The sequence below is a fragment of the Xenopus laevis genome, chromosome 7L (genome assembly GCF_017654675.1).
Source record: "Xenopus laevis strain J_2021 chromosome 7L, Xenopus_laevis_v10.1, whole genome shotgun sequence".
NCBI lineage: Eukaryota > Metazoa > Chordata > Amphibia > Anura > Pipidae > Xenopus > Xenopus laevis.
The window spans coordinates 131288240-131308312 of record NC_054383.1 but is presented as its reverse complement, the minus strand read 5'-3'; the positions used below and the strand labels follow the sequence as shown (position 1 = coordinate 131308312).

The window sequence follows — 20073 nt, the reverse complement described above, 5'->3', positions numbered from 1 at the left end:
CAAATTCTTTGTGCCTGGCCAAACCGATTCCTAATTTGCACATGCGTATTACAGTCAGGGAGGAAAATCACATGACTTTGTCACAAAACAAGACTAGATTGTTGGCACAATAAACCACTGTCAAAGGATTCGGAGTGCTGGAGAGATATTTCTTGGAGTTAAAACAAGGAAGTGAAAAAAACTTCCCCGCTTTTTCCTTTCCCTCCCCTAATTTGCATATGTAAATTCGGTTTGGTATTCGGCAGAATCTTTCACGAAGAATTCGGGGAATCGACTAGATCCTAAATTTGGTGCATTCTTAATTGTTTTGTCTTGTTTAAACAAATAAAGGCTGCCAACCTGGGCTTTCTAAGGCCAAATGAGTCGGATCTCAGCCTTTGGAAACGTTACCTCCGCTTTTTTGCAGCAGAAGCAGAGCAAAATGCTAAATCTTTGGTTTTCTTGCTGAAATCCACTGCTCCTGCTTCACCCAAGTGGAGGTAATGATTCAAGGTGCAGGCACGTTGGGCAGCAGAGGACTTTCAGCCTGGGTTTCTCCAAAGGACAAGATCCAACTTATCTGACACTATCCTAAACCATGTTGGCAGTTGATTACAAAGGGGCACTGCAGCCTGCCTGACCAATATGTGGCCAAAAATCAGATCTCTGTTGTACAGGCTACAAAATACACTGCAACAATCTCTGAATGTGTCTCTTGCAGCAGGATAGACATTGGCTTCTTCCTAGTGGGTTTCTGTAGGATCTTTGGGTGATCCAAACATTGGCCTGGAGGCCCAGTGTATCAGTGGCCACAGATCGGCTTGTTTTGACAAATAAGTGGATGTTTAAAGGGGAAGTAAAGTCTAGACTAATGCTAGAAATGCTGTATTTTGTATACTAAACATAACCATGAACGTACTGCACCACAAGCCTAATCAAACAAATGATTTATGCTTTCAAAGTTGGCCACAGGGGGTCACCATCTTGTAACTTTGTTATACATCTTTGCAAGACCAAGACTGTGCACATGCTCAGTGTGGTCTGGGCTGCTTATGGATCTTTATAAATGATCAAAACAGCAAAAGTCAAATAATATCTGCCAGAAGCCGATACAACAAGACTGATTAATAATCAGAATATACAGACTGCACTGGGTCCTGTGTTGTCATGTAATCTAATGTGGATTTTATAGTTTTTATATTGTTTAATATAAACTTTCTCCAACTCTGCAGAACCAGTGGCTGCAGCAAAATAATCCTCCAAATAGAATCCCAGTTTATCTGTTTAAATCTGGCTCCATAATCTTTGTCCCTGCAGCTAAAGTTGGAAACAGTAAAAGGGATGTAAAGACAAAAATAAAATCCAATACAAATCTCTACACAGTCGCCGACTGCTCTACAGGGAAACAAACAAAGCTGCTTGAGTTCTGCATGGCTGGGAAGTAAGGTGGGGGCTCCCCCTGCTGTTCATAAGTATGATTGTTTCCCTGCAGAGCAGTTAGGGTCTGACAATTATAGAAGAAAAAAATTGAACGTCTAATATTCAATTGGACCCAAAAATTTAAATCGTGTTTTCCCTCCGAAAAAAAACTCAGGAAGGCAATTAACATCTTCCATTGACTTGTACATGAATTTGCCAGGTTTTAGGTGGTGAATATTAGATATTAGAACTGTTTCCATGGTCGAGGTGCGATAAATCTCACATTCAAGTTTACATTCGAAACTGGGGGATTAAAATACAATTGTGTGAATTTTGACACCAAAAAAACTATTCGAATTTACTTTTCAACCCTTAATAAATCTGCCCCTAAATAAACCCAATAGGCTGGTTTTGCTTCCAATAAGGATAAATTATATCTTAGTTGGGATCAAGTACAAGCTATTGTTTTATTATTACAGAGAAAAAGGAAATCGTTTTTTAAAATTTGGATTATTTCGATAAAACTGAGTGTATGGGCGATGGCCATTCCGTAATTTTGAGCTTTCTGGATAATGAGTTTCTGCATAACTGATCCCATATCTCTATATGGTGCGGTGAGTGGTGGTCTCACACAATTAAAGGAATAATAGAGGTTTATTGTAGTCACTTTCACAGCACCAACAGTCATGAAGAACGTTCCCTTTTTACCAAGATGGATGTGTTCCCTATGAGCCACCATGGATGATATACAGTCATGTGAAAAAGTTTGGGAACCCCTCTTAATTCTTTGGAGTTTTGTTTATCATTGGCTGAGCTTTCAAAGTAGCAACTTCCTTTTAATATATAACTTGCCTTATGGAAACAGTAGTATTTCAGCAGTGACATAAAGTTTATTGGATTAACAGAACATATGCATCATAAATAAATTAATCCATTCGTCCATAAAAAAATCTCTCCAGTTCAGTTAAATTTGATGGCTGCCGAGCATGGACAGTCTGCTTCAAATCATCCCATAGATTTTCCCTGATATTCAAGTCGGGGGACTCCAGAATATTGTACTTGTCCCTCTGCATAAATGTCTTTGTAGATTTCCAAGTGTGTTTAGGGTCATTGTCTTGTTGGAATATCCAACCCCTGCAGCGGAACTTCAACTTTGTGACTGATACTTGAACATTATCCTGAAGAATTTGTTGATATTGGGTTGAATTCATCCGACCCTCGACTTTAACAAGGGCCCCAGTAGTTTCTGAACTAGCCACACAGCCCCTGAACTAGCCCCACAGCATGATGGAACCTCCACCAAATGTGACAGTAGGTAACAGATGGTTTTCTTGGAATGTGGTATTCTTCTTCAAAACGATTTTTGTTATGACCAAATAACTCAATTTTTGTCTCATCAGTCCAAAGCACTTTGTTCCAAAATGACTGTGTCTTGTCTAAATGAGCTTTTACATACAACAAGCGACTCTGTTTGTGTTTGTGCAGAAAGGGCTTCTCTCTCATCACCCTGCCATACACATGTTCTTTGTGCAAATTGTGCTGAATTGTAGAACGATGTACAGATACACCATCTGCAGCAAGATGTTCTTGCAGGTCTTTGGAGGTGATCTTTGGGTTGTCTGTAACATTCTCACAATCCTCCGCATATGCCGCTCCTGTATTTTTCTTGGCCTGCCAGACCCGGGTTTTACAGCAACTGTGCCTGTGGCCTTCCATTTCCTGATTACATTCCTTACAGTTGAAACTGACAGTTTAAACCTCTGAGAAGCTTTTTGTAGCCTTCCCCTAAACCATGATACTGAACAATCTTTGTTTTCAGATCTTTTGAGAGTTGCTTTGAGGATCCCATGCTGTCACTCTTCAGGGGAGTGTCAAACAGAAGCACAACTTGCAATTGGTCACCTTAAATACCCTTTCTCATGACTGGACACACCTGCCTATGAAGTTCAAGGCTTAACGAGCTAATCCAACCAATTTGGTGTTGCAAGTAATCAGTATTGAGCAGTTACATGCATTCAAATTAGCAAAATTACAAGGGTACCCAAATTTTTGCACAGCCAGTTTTTCACATTTGATTTAATGTCATACAACTGAATACTGCTTCACTAAAAATCTTTGTTCAGAAAACACCCCAGTACTCAGATGTTCCTGGGAAATGAAAGACATACCACTGGTATTTTTTTTTGTTAATTAATCCAGTACTTTTCTCTCGGTCAGGTCCCATATGATCCAGAGATTCCAGGACTCATTGGACACCAACAAGGCTGAGTTTACTCCCATGTGTTTCACACAAAGTCTAACAGACCCACAGTATCTCTCTGTGCAACACTTTTCATCTATATTCCCTCATTTTGTCCAAGTCACTGCAGAACATCTCATAGTTACATTAAACCCTAATTGGTGACTTGTCATGTAGTGTATTCCCTGCCGCTAATCTTACAATTAAAGGGGTGCTTCACCTTTCGGTTAACGTTTAGTACATTATATTATAGCTAATTCTAAGCAACTTTTAAATTGGTCTTCATTTGATTTTTTTTATACTTTTTAATTATTTGCCTTTTTCTTCTGACTCTTTTCAGCTTTCAAATGGGGGTCACTGACCCCATCTAAAAAAACAAATACTCTGTAAGGCTACACATTTATTATTGCTACTACTTTTTATTACTCCACTTTCTATTCAGGCCTCTCTTATTCATATCCCAGTCTCTTATTCAAATCAATGCATGGTTGCTAGGTGAATTTGGACCCTAGAAACCAGATTGCTGAAATTACAAACTGGAGAGCTACTGAATAAAAAGATAAATAACTCAAAAACCACAAATAATAAAAAACGAAAACCAATTGCAAATTCTCAATATTATACTAAAAGTTAAGGTGAACAATCACTTTAAAAAGATCCTGTAATTGTCCTGTCACAGATCAGTACGACTGGGGAACGTCGGTTTAAAATTACTTATAAAAGTATGACCTGTAGGTGACGTTTAGAAGGGGCAGATTTATCAAAGGGCGAGGTGAATTTTCGAATGAAAAAAATTCAAATTTCGAGCAATTTTTTGTGTACTTCGACTAGGGAATAATCCAAATTATGAAAAAATTAGAATATCGAAATTTATCATGTACTGTCACTTTAAAAAAATCGACTTCGACCATTCGCCATCTAAAACCTGCCGAATTGCTGCTTTAGCCTATGGGGGACCTCCTAGAACCCATTTGGAGTCAATTGGAGGACTTTGAAAAATCAAAGTTTTTTTTTGGAAAAAACTTTGAATCGAATTCGATCAAATGTGCTATTTGTATGATTCTAATTCGGCCTGAATACGGACCTGTTCGAAAATGGACCTATTCGACCAAAAAAAAACTTTGACTTAATGTCGGTTGGTCTTTTTGAAATTCAACTCTGGATAAATATGCCCCTTAATGTAAATTAATATTTTGAAGAGTAGCTTTTTTTTTAGCGTCAGTATCACTTTAAGGGCAAAGGAACTTATCACCCAATAATCTATTTATTTATTTAAAGGGGTAGTAAACCCAACTGCACTGCTCAGCCAAACTTTACTCAGTTGCTGGACTACAAATCCCAGAATAATGTAACATGAAATGAAGCTTGAGGCATGCTGGGAAATGTAGTCCAGCAACATCAGGGTTATAGTCTTAAAGCAATATTGCTCTATAACACTTCCCCCCAAATCTCCACAGCCAGTGACGGCTTTTTCAATGCAAAAAATGCTCCAATGAGAATCCCAGCGGATCTGTATAAATTTGTCTCCCTGTTCTTTGTCCTGACACTGGAGTTGGAAGCTTTAATATGATACTGTAATGGAAAAACACGCACCAGTTAATAGTGCTGCTCCAGCAGAAATGTGCACTGAAATCCATTTTTAAAAAGAATAAAGTTTTTTTTAATTTCATTTTTAAACATATTGTCAGTTTCCCAGGAGCCCTCAAGTCATGTGACTTGTGCTCTGATACACTTCAGTCACGCTTTACTGCTGTACTGCAAGTTGGAGTGATATCACCCCACCTTCCCACCAAGCTGTCCAGCAGCCTAACAACAAAACAACGGGCAAATAACAGAAAATCTTTATATACTTACCGTGATTTTGTTTTCCTGGACTGGTACATGGCAGTTGGCAATAAAGAGTTAAATACCCCTGACGTAGGAAGGCACAGGAAATAGAATAAAAGCACTTCCGGGTCCCCACCCGCACCCATCTCAACGACTGGAGATAATACCCCCAAGTAGGGAGGGAACCCCTGCCCACTCCCATGTTCCAGTCCAGGAAAAGAAGCATTAGTGTTTAGAGAAAGTGTGAAGGTTTTTCCAGGTAGCTGCTCTGCATATGTCACCTGCAGATACTTTGGCATGGAGGGCCCAAGCCGCTATCCCTCTGGTGGAGTGTGCTCTTAAGGAATATGGCCCAGGTACTGTCTGAGAGGAGTAACCCATTTGAATGCATTCCCTGATCCATAGGAGATTACTTTTTTGGAGTCTTCATGGCCTCTTCTGGGGTCTCCGTGGAGTAGAAGAAGGCCTAGCCGGTAAAACACCTGCCAGGGCTGGGGCCGGTATCACAAATTTACCGGCAATGTAGCTGCCGGTGATTTGTAATACCCTTTACAAAAGCCCTTGCCCTCCAGTGAAAACTTATATTTCCTTTGGCTTCTGTGATGTGGCCCCGGCCCTTTTGCGGCGCTACCCTGTGGCTCCGCCCCTTTTTACAGTGCTATCGTCGGCTCCGCCCCTTTTGCATCACGGCCCGCCCCTTTTTTTATCCGCCCCCACCACTGGCAAGCCTACCCGCAGATATGACGACAGGTGCTGGTCTCCGTCCATGTGAGCTGCCAGGATAATCGGAACCAATCTCTGGACTAGTCAAAGGAGAACGTAAGTTTAACCGGTATCCCGAGCCCATTAAGACCACGGAACAATTTACAGATAAAGAGCACCAAACTTCAGGTCAAAGATGAACGTGAGCTCTGGGAATGGCATTTAACTCTTTCCCATAATGGGGTTAGTTTCCTCTGTTGGGATCCACTCGCTGGCAGGAGATCTTGTAGGGGCGTATCTTGAAACGCCAATTTCACCAGGGTTTCCAAACCATCTTCTGGAGAAGTAACTGCTCTTTCACTTTAGAGGCATTTCCTGTGGGGAGACTTGGGAGCAGATTCACTAAAGAGCGAATTGGCGCCAGCATCAGACACCTCGCCAGGCGCAAATTCGCTACGACAATTCACTAATATGCGGAATTTTGTCCTGGGCACTGAACGCTGGCGACTTTTCACTAGTGTTACTTCGGGAGTGAGAGCATTTATAGCGAAGATGCGCTGGCGTTCATTTGTGCCTAGCGAAAATTCACTAGTGATCTTGCGCTTAGGTCAATTTGCATAGGGCGGGTAATTTAAATTTGTATGTCCAGGGAACCTTAATAAAGACAAGAGAGTTAATATAATGCCCTACACATGAGCCCACTGTAAAATGAATGTTCCATATGTTATGAAATGTCTGGAGAAAACTGGTTCCCCAAAAAAAGGTAAGTCAGGACTTTTGCAGACAATCCCGCTTCAAAAACGGAAAAGTCGCCAGTGATTTTGGAACTTTAATGCATTTTCAGATCTCAGGATATGATGTGACAGAAGATTGAGGAAGATTTAGCAGCTTTTTAGCACTTCTCCTGGTTCTGAGGTGGCAAAGTCAACTCTGGCAAAACGTTCCGTAAAATCGTCACTTTACTAAATTTGCGAAGTAACGATCGTTCAACAGAGCGTTAAGTCGCCTGGCGATAGAGTGCGAAGGAACGCTAGGGACGGCTCCATTGGCTAGTGAACTGGCAATGCCCCTGCGGGTGGCAACGGTGGTGAAAAGTCAGTAGCCACTTCGCTCTTTAGTAAATCTGCCCCATGAAGTTCACTTACATACTCCAAGCAACTCAACTCTTATGTTTTCCTAAACTCATCTACTTTTATAGAAATGTCAGAAATATATAAAATATTACCAGAATGCTTCCAACTTTCATCTCTATCTGTCGCTTCTCATTAAAGACCAAGCTAACCCTAAATATGAAGGTCAGGGGTCCACTGAACAGTTTGATGCCCAATGTGAACAGGTTTTACCTAAATGTAATTTCAATTACTGTAGAATCAACACATTTACGGTGTTTTATGTGGGGTAAAGGCAAAAGAAGTTCACCCCAGAAATCCAAATATCTCTGTGCACATTCCCCTGAATCCTAAATGGGTAATTGCCTAAAATCTTGCATTTTGCATTAGGTACCAAGTATTGATGTGAGTCCAGTTTTCCTTCCCAACCCTAACTCACAGTACAGCAGTAAAGAGTGACTGAAGTTTATCAGAGCACAAGTCACATGACTGGAGCAGCTCTATTAACTGAGTTTTGAAAAAATATTTTTTCCCACGACAGTTTCCCTTTAATATTCCACTGGGCTGTGCTGCCCCCTAGTGCCTCACTGTTGCATTACACACCCCTCTATTAGTAATCTCCCTCCGCCCACTGATTAGTGCCAATAACAACCAACACTACATGTTCTGCCCCAGCAGCATTTACTATATCAGGGTTTGGGCAGCACCAATGGTGAGTACCTACCCCTGGAGATTCTCAGGCCCTTGTAGCTGGGCTGCCAGTAGCCAATCAGATCTGCCCGCTTAAAGGGTTTGTTTATCTTTAAATTAACTTTTACTATGAGTGACATTCTGGGACAATTTGCAATTGGTTTTAATTTTTTTATTATTTGTGGTTTTTGAGTTATTTAGCTTTTTATTCAGCAGCTCTCCAGTTTGCTATTTCAGCCATCTGGTTGCCAGGGTCCACATTCCCCTAGCAACCATGCACTGATTTAAATACGAGACTGGAATATGAATAGGAGAGGCCTGAATAGAAAGGTGAGTAATAAAAAGTAACAGTAAAAATAAATGTAGAGTGTTACGGCAGAGACACACGCTGCAATTTTAGGAGATTAGTTGCCAGTGAAAAATTGCTTTTTCTTCGGGCGACTAATCTCCCAGAACTGGCAGCTAGAATGAAAATCACCGGCGGGGTGGCAGTTGGAACACTTCTGAAAGCTGGAGCGATCCGAGTGCCATCCTGACGGCGATTTAAATTCCAGCTGCCAGTTCTGGGAGATTAGTCGCCCGAAGAAAAAGTGATTTGTCGCAATAGCAGCGCGTGTCTCTGCCCTTACAGACCATTTGTTTTTTAGACCCCATTTGAAACCTAGAAAGAGTCAGAAGGCAAATAATTCAAAAAGTAGAAGAAAAAAAAACAAAACAAATGAAGATCAATTGAAAATTGTCTTAGAATTAGCCATTGTATAACATACTAAATGCCCTCTACAAAATCTCGTTAACCCTAACCTCCCCACACTGAGGCAGAAATAAAACATAAGTCTATAATGGGAGGAGCCTGGGAAGATTGGGGCCCGAGCTCAGCACAGGGGCCCCCCCTATAGAACTCGCCGGATCAGATTGGTAAAAATTCCAGAGATTGTTTCACACACTGGCGCTTTAATTAAACAATTTCCATCTCGTCTGCGTTTCATTTTCAAGTTTTTCCTCTTTCTTAGAAAACATAAAAAAAAAGAAAATTCTCTGCGGTTCCCATGGAAACTTGCAGAACAGAAATAGCAACAGAGACACCCCCAAAGCGCACTATGGATGGGGCCGCACGGTGCAGACTCTTATACATCAGAATCAGCTGCAGGGGGAGTGGCCAGTGGGAAAGGGGGCGGGGCAGCTAAATAAGGGGTTTAATCGTTTTGTTATTGCTATATAAAAAAAAACTATAAAATAACAGTCTGTGGCCTCACGTGAAGCAGAGTGACACTTTAAGGCCCCCCAGCTGAGATGAACTGCAACTCCCAGCAACCTCTCGGCCACAGCAGTTCCAGCTCATGTCAGCTGGGGGCCACAAGTCCAACCCTCTCCCCCCCCCTAATAGGCCACAGAAGAGCAGATCGTTGCTGTACGTTGCGATGACACCATTAACCCTTAAACATCAGTCTCTGTTTGGGCAACTTCTTAGATTATAAAGTCCGTTTACAATAAATCTTCAGTCTGGTCCTGATTATTTCTTCTGTTTGGGGGGTGGTCTGGATGGTGGAGAAAAAAAAACAAACAAAAGCGATATTTAAATTGCTGTCCGACTGCATTAAAGAAGTTCAATCAGCAGCTCAATCAGCAGGGCAGCTCCTCCTCACCTGTATATCCCGACCACCACTGCGTGATCCCTCTCGTACGGCTCCAGCGTCAACTGCTCCTGCGGCTTCATGTTCTCTTGTTGCATCTTCTTTACTTCTGCAGCAAAAACAGCCTCTGGGGCTGCCGTGGAGTCAATACAGTTTGCCTGCGGGGTAAAGAGAGAGGGTTCAAGCCATTAGCAGCAGTGTTCAAATTAGGGATGCGCAGAATCCACTATGTTCTATTCGGCCGAAACCCTTTGCAAAAAATTTGCCCGAATACCGAACCCAATCCTAATTTGCATATGCAAATTAGGGGTGGGAAAGGGGAAAACACCTTTTACTTCATTGTTTTGTGACAAAAGGTCCCCCTTTTTCCTGCATACGCAAATTAGGATTCAGCTGGGCAAATGGAATCGGCCAAATCCAAATCCTGCTGAAAAAGGCCGAATCCTGGATTTGGTGCATCTCTAGTTCAAATAATAATAATAATATTATACAGAACCCGATACAAACAAGGGACATAGAAAGCCACCAAGTATTCATGGGAGCCAATTCCTAAAGTAAAACTATACCCCCAGAACGAATATTCAGATTGTTTGTATTAAGTAACATATTAAAGGAAAACTATACCCCCAAACAATGTAGGTCTCTATAAAAAGATATTGCATAAAACAGCTCATATGTAAAACCCTGCTTCATGTAAATAAACCATTTTCAGAATATACTTTTAGTAGTATGTGCCATTGGGTAAATCATAAATAGAAAATTGCCATTTTAAAAAACAGGGACCGCCCCCTGGGATCGTACGATTCACTGTGCACAAAAACATGTTAGGTCACGAGCCAATTAAACAGAGTTGTGTCTTTTGCTTCAACACTTCTTCCTGTTACAGTTAGAGCTGCAGTATTTCTGGTCAGGTGATCTCTTCCTGTTAGAGCTGCAGTATTTCTGGTCAGGTGATCTCTGAGACAGCACACAGACCATCACAAAATGGCTCAAGGCAAGAGATGTAAAAGGGCAATATTTACTTAAATATATATTCCAGCTTGGATTCTTTAAAGGGAAACTATACCCCCGCATTGAACATTTAAGCAACAGATAATTTATATCAAAATCAAGTGACATATTTAAGAATCTTATCAAACTGGAATATATATTTAAGTAAATATTGCCCTTTTATATCCGTGAAATAGTAGTTAAGAGGAGAGCAGTCATAGAAGCAGATACTGCTTTCAAAAGCGCCATGCCTGAAACATGTCGTGGGATTTGTAGTCAATAATAAAATGTTTTAGCAGTATCTGCTTCTATGAGTGCTCTCCTCTAACTATTATTTCACAGATTAATATGGGATTGCGGTAACCCTTCATTGAGGATTGAAACACTAACAAATTTATTCTAGCACCGGCAGAGCAAAAAAAAAAAAAAAAAAAAAAAAACCAATCTCCCTGTTTACAAGATTGCCCTTTTACATCTCTTGCCTTGAACCACCATTTTGTGATGGTCTGTGTGCTGCCTCAGAGATCACCTGACCAGAAATACTGCAGCTCTAACTGTAACAGGAAGAGATCAGCTGACCAGAAATACTGCAGCTCTAACTGGAACAGGAAGAGATCAGCTGACCAGAAATACTGCAGCTCTAACTGTAACAGGAAGAGATCAGCTGACCAGAAATACTACAGCTCTAACTGTAACAGGAAGAGATCACCTGACCAGAAATACTGCAGCTCTAACTGTAACAGGAAGAAGTGTGGAAGCAAAAGACACAACTCTATCTGTTAATTGGCTCATGTGACCTAACATGTATGGTTTGTTTGTGTGCACAGTGAACCATAGGATCCCAGGGGGCAGCACTTATTTCTCAAAATGCCAAATTTTCTATTTATAAATTACCCAATGGCACATACTACTAGAAAAGTATATTATGAAAATGGTTTATTTACATGAAGCAGGATTTTACATATGAGCTGTTTTATGCAATATCTTTTTATAGAGACCTACGTTGTTCGGGGTACAGTTTTCCTTTAGCTCCCTACACCTTGAGCTTCACTCCCTTCACTGGAAAGACCAATTAACTCATGGCACCGTCCCCCTTACAGTATGAGCCCACTGGTTTCATTGGGGGTGGGTTGTACATGTGATAAACAAGGAGACAAGAGGAGGCCGCACCCACCTTGATGGATATGACAAAGTGGCCCCCGTTCTTCAGGAAGTTATGGGCATTGAGGGCGACGATCCTGGTCTGATCAGGTTGTGCCACGTCTGCAAAGACCACGTCCACCATTCCTGCCGCAAAACAAAAACACTGTTACACCGGGGATCAGAGTTGAGGACCCAATGAATGACGTCACAAAGAGACCGTCGATAGAATGTGACTCACCCACTAACATGCGGTACTTGTGCGGGTGCCGGGCGTCTTCAATCACCGGAATGATATTTGTCCGTTTCTTCGCCACATTAATGAGATCTCGGCCTGATCTGTGGGAGAACTCGACGGCGTACACCAGCCCCTCCTGGAACATTAAACATTCATTTTACACCCCCAGAATAAGTTTGAGGGGAGTAGAACCCTGTGGGTGGCACACACATCCCTCCCGTCCCCACCCCCATATAAACATAATGCTGGGTTAGTGGGCAGAGAGGGGGTAAAACCAAACATTTAACCCCGCACCCAGTACTTACGGGGCCCACAATATCGGAGACGTGCGAGACGGTGGTTCCAGACGCAGCCCCCAGATACAGAACTTTAGCCCCGGGTTTTATGTGAATCTGATCGACTCCTCCCAGAATGGCCGCCGCGATCTTCGAGCGGAAAGGATTCCAGGCTCTGTATTCAGTCTTAATTTCCCCGTCCTACGGAGAGAAACATTGTGGGGTTACCCAGAGTCTAGAATGTAGCAGCGCAATGATACCCACAAAGCTCCGGCTGAACTACGACTCCCTGTGTTGCCCAATCAGAGTGTTGCTTTCAGGGGAACTCACCTCCACAGAGATGCGTTTCTCCCCATACACAGACTCCCCAGGAACAAGGTTTTTGGTCACAAGAGCGTCCTCCTTCCCTCGGCAGATAAAGATTCCTGGGAGAGGCACAAGGGGACAGTTACTCATTGTCGGGGGCTCATGGGAAGGGTGGGTAGGTTGTGTCTAGGGAAGTTAATTCTCCCATTCACAAGGGCACACATTACCTTCATGTCTGTGAGGCTCTACTATCACTTTCCTTCCTGCTCCAAATCCTCCTCTTCCTCCGCCAAATCCTCCTCTTCCTCCTCCAAATCCTCCTCGGGGGCCGCCTCTCCCACCTGACCAAGCACAGAATGTCTCAATCAATATCCACGGTTAAGCAGAAGGTAAGAAACAAATGCAGAGTCACTGCTTTACCCGTCCCCCACCCACCCAAGAAAGGAAGCAGCACCCAACATGCAGAAGAAACCCAAATATATGGGATGTGAGCTCATATCTGGGCGCAGAACCCCTTCTATAAGGGCCGAGGAATTTGCTTCACGGCTACAGAACCTTACGGGGGGCCCCAGAGCCACATTGATGATTTTACCTGAAATATAACTTTATCCCAGAAGGGGGAAGAAGTTTATCAGAGCAGTCAAGTGACTGGGGACACCTGGGAAACTGACAAAACGTCTAGCCCCATGTCAGATTTCAAAATGAAATATAAAAAAATCTGTTTGCTCTTTTGAGAAATGGATTTCAGTGCAGAATTCTGCTGGAGCAGCGCTATTAACTGATGTGTTTTGAAAAAACAAAACAAAAACATGTCTTCCCATGACAGTATCCCTTTAAATTGAGAACCATAAAATTCTACTGAAAAGTTTAGAAAGATCACGACACTCACCTCTGAATCCTCCTCCTCGGCCCCCGCGATCACCTCCTCCGCGGCCACGCCCACCAAATCCTCCTCTAAACCCGCCTCTTCCTCCTCCTCGTTCTCCAAACCCTCCGCGGCCTCCAAATCCACCTCTGTCTCCAGACCCTCCTCGGCCTCCAAATCCACCTCGACCTCCTCCTCTGGGACTGAATCCTGCAAATGACACAAAGTGTTAATGCAACTCCCGTTACCCTGCAAGAAGCACAAAGGTTAAACCAGAGTTATAGTGTCATGGGCGGGTCATTACCAGTGTTGCTATAGTGATTTTATGAATTGGAAACTCTCGCTGTGGTGACAGATGGGAAACACACGAGTGTTTATACAGGAAGCTGTTAGGGCTCCCAAAAACTGCACTTGCACCTACTGCTGCTGAGCCATGGAGCTGACACTCATTGCCTGGCTCTGGAACTACTCAGATATCACAAAGGCAAGTTAATTGCCCCCTCGAGAGGATACTGTATGTTTATAATGGGGAACTTAGATTGTAAGCTCCACTGGTGCAGGGACTGATGTATGAGCACAATATTTCCAACAGCCACAAAATATAAAGGGTAACTATCACTGGCATAACAATAAAACCCACTTATCGGACGTGCAGCAGAATTAATCCACTTCTCAATGTCCTTTAAAAGGGATGTTCACCTCCCAAACACTTTTTTCATTTCAGTTGTCAGATTGTTCCCCAGAAATAAACTTTTTTTCAATTACTTTCCATTTTTTACTGTTTTTCCAAAATCAAAGTTTAAAGTTGAATGTCCCTTTTAACGGTTACAATTTTACAACATTGAGTTGATCCATTTCTCAGCAGCATCTCTGGAGTATTAGTAACTATTGTATCAATTCTAACAGCTGCCTGTAATGAAACCCAGAGATTCTGCTCAGCAGGGAGAAACATAAGAAATGGATCAACTAAATGTATCTATTTAAAGGGTCAGCGACCCCCACCCGCCGGGCTGCTTTAGCAGGTGAAAAACTAAATATTCTGTAGACTATTTATAAGGTGTTACATGAATACTCAGCGCTGTATAATAAGATTAGATAAAGTGCTGCGTAATCGTAAATAAATATAATAAATAAGAGTAAATATACAGAGATTCAGGAAGGAGGACCTTGCCTGTAGAACTTACAGTCTAATCTAAATTATGCAGAGGGAACCTAATCATAAGCCATTGGGACCAAAGAAAAAAAATAGTTTTATCAACACCCACTAGAGCTGGGGCGCAGGTTTGAGATTAGGGTGTAGGTTTGGTTTATCGCCCTGTTAGGGTGCAGGTTTATCGCCCCGTTAGGGTGCAGGTTTATCGCCCCGTTAGGGTGCAGGTTTATCGCCCCGTTAGGGTGCAGGTTTATCGCCCCGTTAGGGTGCAGGTTTATCGCCCCGTTAGGGTGCAGGTTTATCGCCCCGTTAGGGTGCAGGTTTATCGCCCCGTTAGGGTGCAGGTTTTGTTTATCGCCCCGTTAGGGAGCAGGTTTTGGTTTATCGCCCCGTTAGGGTGCAGGTTTATGAGACCCCCCATTACTATATTGGGGAACAGCCTCTCATCACAGATGAAGTTACTTCCCTCCAGCTGATGAAACTTCCGGCCACTGAATCAAATGTAAAATGGAGTGCAAGCTCCGTGGGCAAGGAGGCGGTACTTCACTCAGTGCAGCTCAGTAGTTGTGCAGTTGCTGGAGGGGGGGTATAAGCACGTGATCAGGTCTCAGGCCGGGGAATAAAAAGAATAGAAATAATAAAATAAACAGGAGAGCGGGGGGAGGAAGAGTCAGAACTGAAGGAAAGTCACAGGGAGTCGCACGGACCAACAGAAAATAAGAGAGGGACAAATGTATCGGCTCAACTACAACTCCCGACTCAGCGGCCTCGTTATCAGACTGTGCCATAAATATATTTGTATAATAAATAGAGTATAATGTATAGAGTAGAGTATATAGAGTAGAGTATATAGAGTAGAGTATATAGAGTAGAGTATATAGAGTAGAAAGAGTATAATGTGGAGTATAAAGTGTATGAGGCCCGGGGATATGAGACTCAGGGTGACGCAGTTGTTAGTGAGAGTCTCACAGTCCCATGTGCGAAACCATAAACCGAACCGTGTGATTCCCCCGAGCCCCAACCTCCCGACCCCCTGATGCCCCAGACCCCCGGCTGAATACAGAAGATGAAGTAGAAATAACAGTCCCTTCCCGCGGGGGAACCAGTGATTAAATGGAGTCGAGCTCACCTGGCCTCATGGCGTCCGCGCTGCGATTCTCCTGCACGATCTGACTCGCACGAAGATCCTACCACGTGTCTGATACAGGAAATATCCCATCAGCCTGCGCGTCTTGAGAATGGGCTGCGGCGCATGCGTAGGAAATGAACATAGGAAGAACGAGGCGGCCATGTTGGTTGGGGCGGCCCGGAAGTAGAACATTCCCTCTTTTATTGGGAATTTGCTTTAGTAGAAAGGCATGGTATAAAAACTGCCCCTGGGTAGATGTAAATTGGGCTACTAATTTAAAGCCCAGTGGGTTTTGAAAGTACACACTAGCCGAGGTACAGATTTGGCTACTTTTTGAGCCTTTGGCTGGTTTGTACTTTGGAAACCAGCCAAAGTTTTTTTTCTTGCCCTAATGTGCCAAGTCTGTGTCTCCCAATGCATGTTGGGTAATGTAGTTTTTGTTTAACAATTTGCAGCCTGCCAAGTTGAATGTAAGACTACAATACCCAGCATGCAATGGGACTGACTTGTGTAGAAGTTGGGAGTTAACAGATTTTGGGCTCTGTACCCCAGTTCCGTGTCACTCTTGAGCATTCTCACATTTTCCAGTGACTTTCCTCAATTTCAGACCATTTTGGGACAAAAATCTGCTGGCCACCAAAATAGCTAGAGGTTGATCTGTTTTACTAATATTTATTGAAATTGTATATGAATTAAGCTGGCCATAGACGCACAGGTCCTCAATTCGTAATGTGTGTCTACTGCACTGTAACTGAGCTGAACACGCAATTATTTCACTGTCTGCAGAAATTATTTCATTGTCTGCAGAAATTATTTCATTGTCTGCAGGCTACAAAAATTATTGCACTGTCTGCAGGCTACAAAAATGATTTCACTGTCTGCAGGCTGCAGAAATTATTTCACAGACAGACTGTTTCAGGCGCGGGCTGGCTCTACAGTAGGGTTGCCACCTTTCCTGTTCCTTACACATGGCAGTGGGCACTCAAAGGGTTAATCCCCCCTGCCGTGAGGAAGGCACAGGATATGACGAAATAAAAGGACTTCCCCCAAACATGGCGCCCATTCTTTTTCTTCCTGTCGTGAAATACCCCCCTTGTGTACCAGCAGAACTGCTCTCCTCTGTTGAAGCTCCTGAGCCGAGATCCTATCTTGTGTGTGCTGCAGGAGAAGCCGGCGGGCTTATGGCCATCCGTTGCCACCAGTGCGATAAGTCGCAATGCCGTCCATTCGCGGCGGCGCATGCGCGATAAGACGCTGAAGCGCCCTTTCGTAGCGCCGAAACCGGATGCGTGTTTTCGCGGCGAAAATTCGGGTAAGCGCATTTAAGCGCAGGCGAAAAAACTTAAAAGCTGATATTTTAAAGCTGTATGCAGCTTCTCTGCTGTGAGAAAGAAGCAGAATTGTGCGATCAGGTGCACAGCTTGGTCCCAGGTGTAAGTAGTTGCCTATGGGAATCCTTTATACGCTTGAGCCCAGGTTGTTAAAAAGATTAACCTGTTATGTGTATATGTCTTATAGGCTGTCTGTAATGAATCACAGACGATCACACTCAGGCTCCAGGGGGTAAGCATGGAAAAGAGAGCTGGGACTATCTGCATATTGGAAAAGAGAAAGTAAGTAAGTAACTACTTCTTCTTGTATCATAGGAGCTCTTCACATGAACATGGAGCAAGAGGAAGCTCCGAACTCAGAGCCCCTACAGAGAGTACCAAAAGCTGCAGGCATGAATGTGTAGCATGTGGAGAACCGGCCATAAAAGATAAGAGGCTGTGTAGAGATTGCCTAGCAGATGTGGATAAACCGGCTGCTGATCAAATGACAAATATGATGGACTGGATGCAGTCAACTATCAAACAATCCATGGACTCCATGGTAAAAGAAGTTACTGGAAAAGTTATGCACAATTTGAAGGAGCATAGTCAAGCTCTCTCCTACCGAGCTAGCTCCAGTTCAAGCACACCAACTAGAGAATGTCAGAACTGGGTTTATTCTAGTAATTCAGAAGGAGAGATTCCAGATTCGGATTCAGAAGATATTGAAGATGCAGACACTTTATTTAATATCGAGTTTATTGAACCATTAATCAAACAAATGAGATCCACACTGGACTTAGACGAAGGCATACCTCATCCCAAGCAAGATAAAATGTTTAGGTAACCTTCCTAGGGACGATCATCAATACAAAAGAAAGTCATCTGAAGCTCCCTCAAGAGAAAATCCCAGATCTCCAGAAACAAGTGAGACAAATAATTTCGAAACCCATTACAACGGCAAAGAACTGCCAACGCATCCTGGGGAAACTCACTTCTACAATAGATGCAGTGAAATGGAGCAGAATTCACACAAGAATGCTCCAGATAGAATTCCTGAAACAGTGGGACAGAGATCATACGAACAACCTGCAGGTAATAAAAATTTCAGAACAGACCCTACTGTCTTTAGCATGGTGGCTGGAGGAGCAGAACTTGAAGAATCCAGTATCAATTTTGCCACAAGTGTGGGAGATTGTCACCACAGATGCCAGCAAACTGGGCTGGGGAGCACACTACAGAAACATGACATGCCAAGGCAAGTGGTCCAGAGAGGACAGCAGGAGGAGCTCCAACTGGAGGGAACTGAATGCAGTCTTACAGAGTCTAGTGAGATTTCAGCAGGCACTCAGAGGGAAACAAGTCCAGATAAAATCAGACAACAACACAGTGGTCAACTACATCAACAAGCAAGGGGGAACCAAGTCGAGAACTTTGTTAAACACGACCATAACTATATTTGCATGGGCAGAAAAGAACTTGGAAGACCTATCGGCTTGTTACATCCCGGGGGTTCAGAACACGCTAGCGGATCATTTAAGCAGGAAATTCCCAGCAGTGGGAGAATGGGAACTCGACCAAAAGACCTTCGAGTTGATTGCCAACAAATGGGGTCCCTTCTCCATAGATCTAATGGCGACATTCCAAAACAAAAAAGTACAGACATTCTGTTCTTGGGGGAAAGACAGAAGGACAACATTCTGGGATGCGTTCTCGTTCCCATGGAAATTCCAGATGGCATATATATTTCCTCCGGTGGCAGTAATACCCAAAGTGATCAAAAAGATCAGAGCAGACAAATCAAATGTGGTGATAGTCACTCCATGGTGGCCCAGAAGACCTTGGTTCCCTCTCCTGATGCAGATGAAACAGGAGGAGCCGTTTCATCTTCCGGTCTCTCAGACAATACTTCATCAGAGGGACAGACTACACCCAGACCCAGAAAATTGGTCTTTGGTGGCATGGAAAGTGAAAGGATCAGACTAGGTAAATTGGGATTGTCCAAATCTACTATCACCACAGTACTGGCCTCGAAAAAGATTTCGACCCATATCAAATACGAAAGAACTTGGGAAGTCTTTTCAAAATGGTGTAAGGAGAAACACCTGGATCCATGCAAAACTTCAGACATCTCAGTTATCGAATTCCTACAAACAGGAGCAGACCGAAAATTAAACATATCTACCTTAAAGGGGCAAGTGACGGCAATTTCGTCCCATACGGGTGTCCAATGGGCCACAAGTCATCTAATCAGGAAATATTTCCAGGGGTTAAAAAAGTTAAACCCGATTGTAAGGTCTACAGTGCCACCTTGGGACTTATCTCTTGTTTTGAAAACCTTAATGGAGCCTCCCTTCGAGCCTCTGGAGGAAGCATCCTTAAAGCACTTATGTCTTAAGACTGTATTCCTACTAGCTATAACATCAGCTAGACGTGTAGGAGAGCTCCACGCTTTGTCCATTAAACCTTCTAAAATGTCATTTTTCACAGATAAAGTTATCCTCAGAACGGAGGATGGATTCCTTCCGAAAGCAACTTCCAGGTTTCATCAATGTCAAGAACTGATTCTTCCAACTTTTTATCCCGATCCAAAAGATAAAGAGGAAGAAAAACTTCATAGATTGGATGTTGTAAGATGTCTCCAATTTTATCTCAACAAAGTGGCTACCTTCAGAAAAACGGATTACCTTTTGGTAACAATAGGAAACAATGGTGGAAAAAGAGCATCAAAAAGCACTATCGCAAGATGGATAAAGCAATGTATACACACAGCTTACTCATTACAGTCAGCACCAGAGCCAACAATAAAAGCGCACTCCACCAGAGGGATTGCAGCATCCTGGGCATACCGAGCCCAGGTGTCATCAGAAGAAATTTGCAGAGCGGCCACGTGGTCTTCTCTCTGCACTTTTTCCAAACATTACATGTTTGATACTTACTCCAATAGCTTGGCCAACTTTGGTCAATCAGTACTTACCGCAGCTACCAGTATTAAATAATTGCATTGAAATGTTGTATTGGTATTTATTCATATTGTCCCTCCCTTTGAAAGCTTGTTAAGTCCCTTTGAG

The 20073-nt window shown here is 43.0% G+C and overlaps 1 protein-coding gene across 1 annotated transcript; it reads right to left on the bottom strand.

The window, feature by feature from the left end:
* Positions 1-8899: 8899 nt before the first annotated feature.
* On the bottom strand, positions 8900-15845 carry fbl.L (fibrillarin L homeolog). The gene is made up of 9 exons (XM_018226649.2): positions 15693-15845; positions 13435-13620; positions 12773-12886; positions 12570-12664; positions 12270-12440; positions 11968-12100; positions 11761-11873; positions 9609-9754; positions 8900-9500 (listed from the first exon to the last, which is right to left on the bottom strand). The coding sequence occupies exons 1-9, from the start codon at positions 15700-15702 to the stop codon at positions 9476-9478; spliced, it is 993 nt and encodes a 330-aa protein (XP_018082138.1). The 5' UTR covers positions 15703-15845; the 3' UTR covers positions 8900-9475.
* Between the last annotated feature and the right edge of the window lie 4228 nt (positions 15846-20073).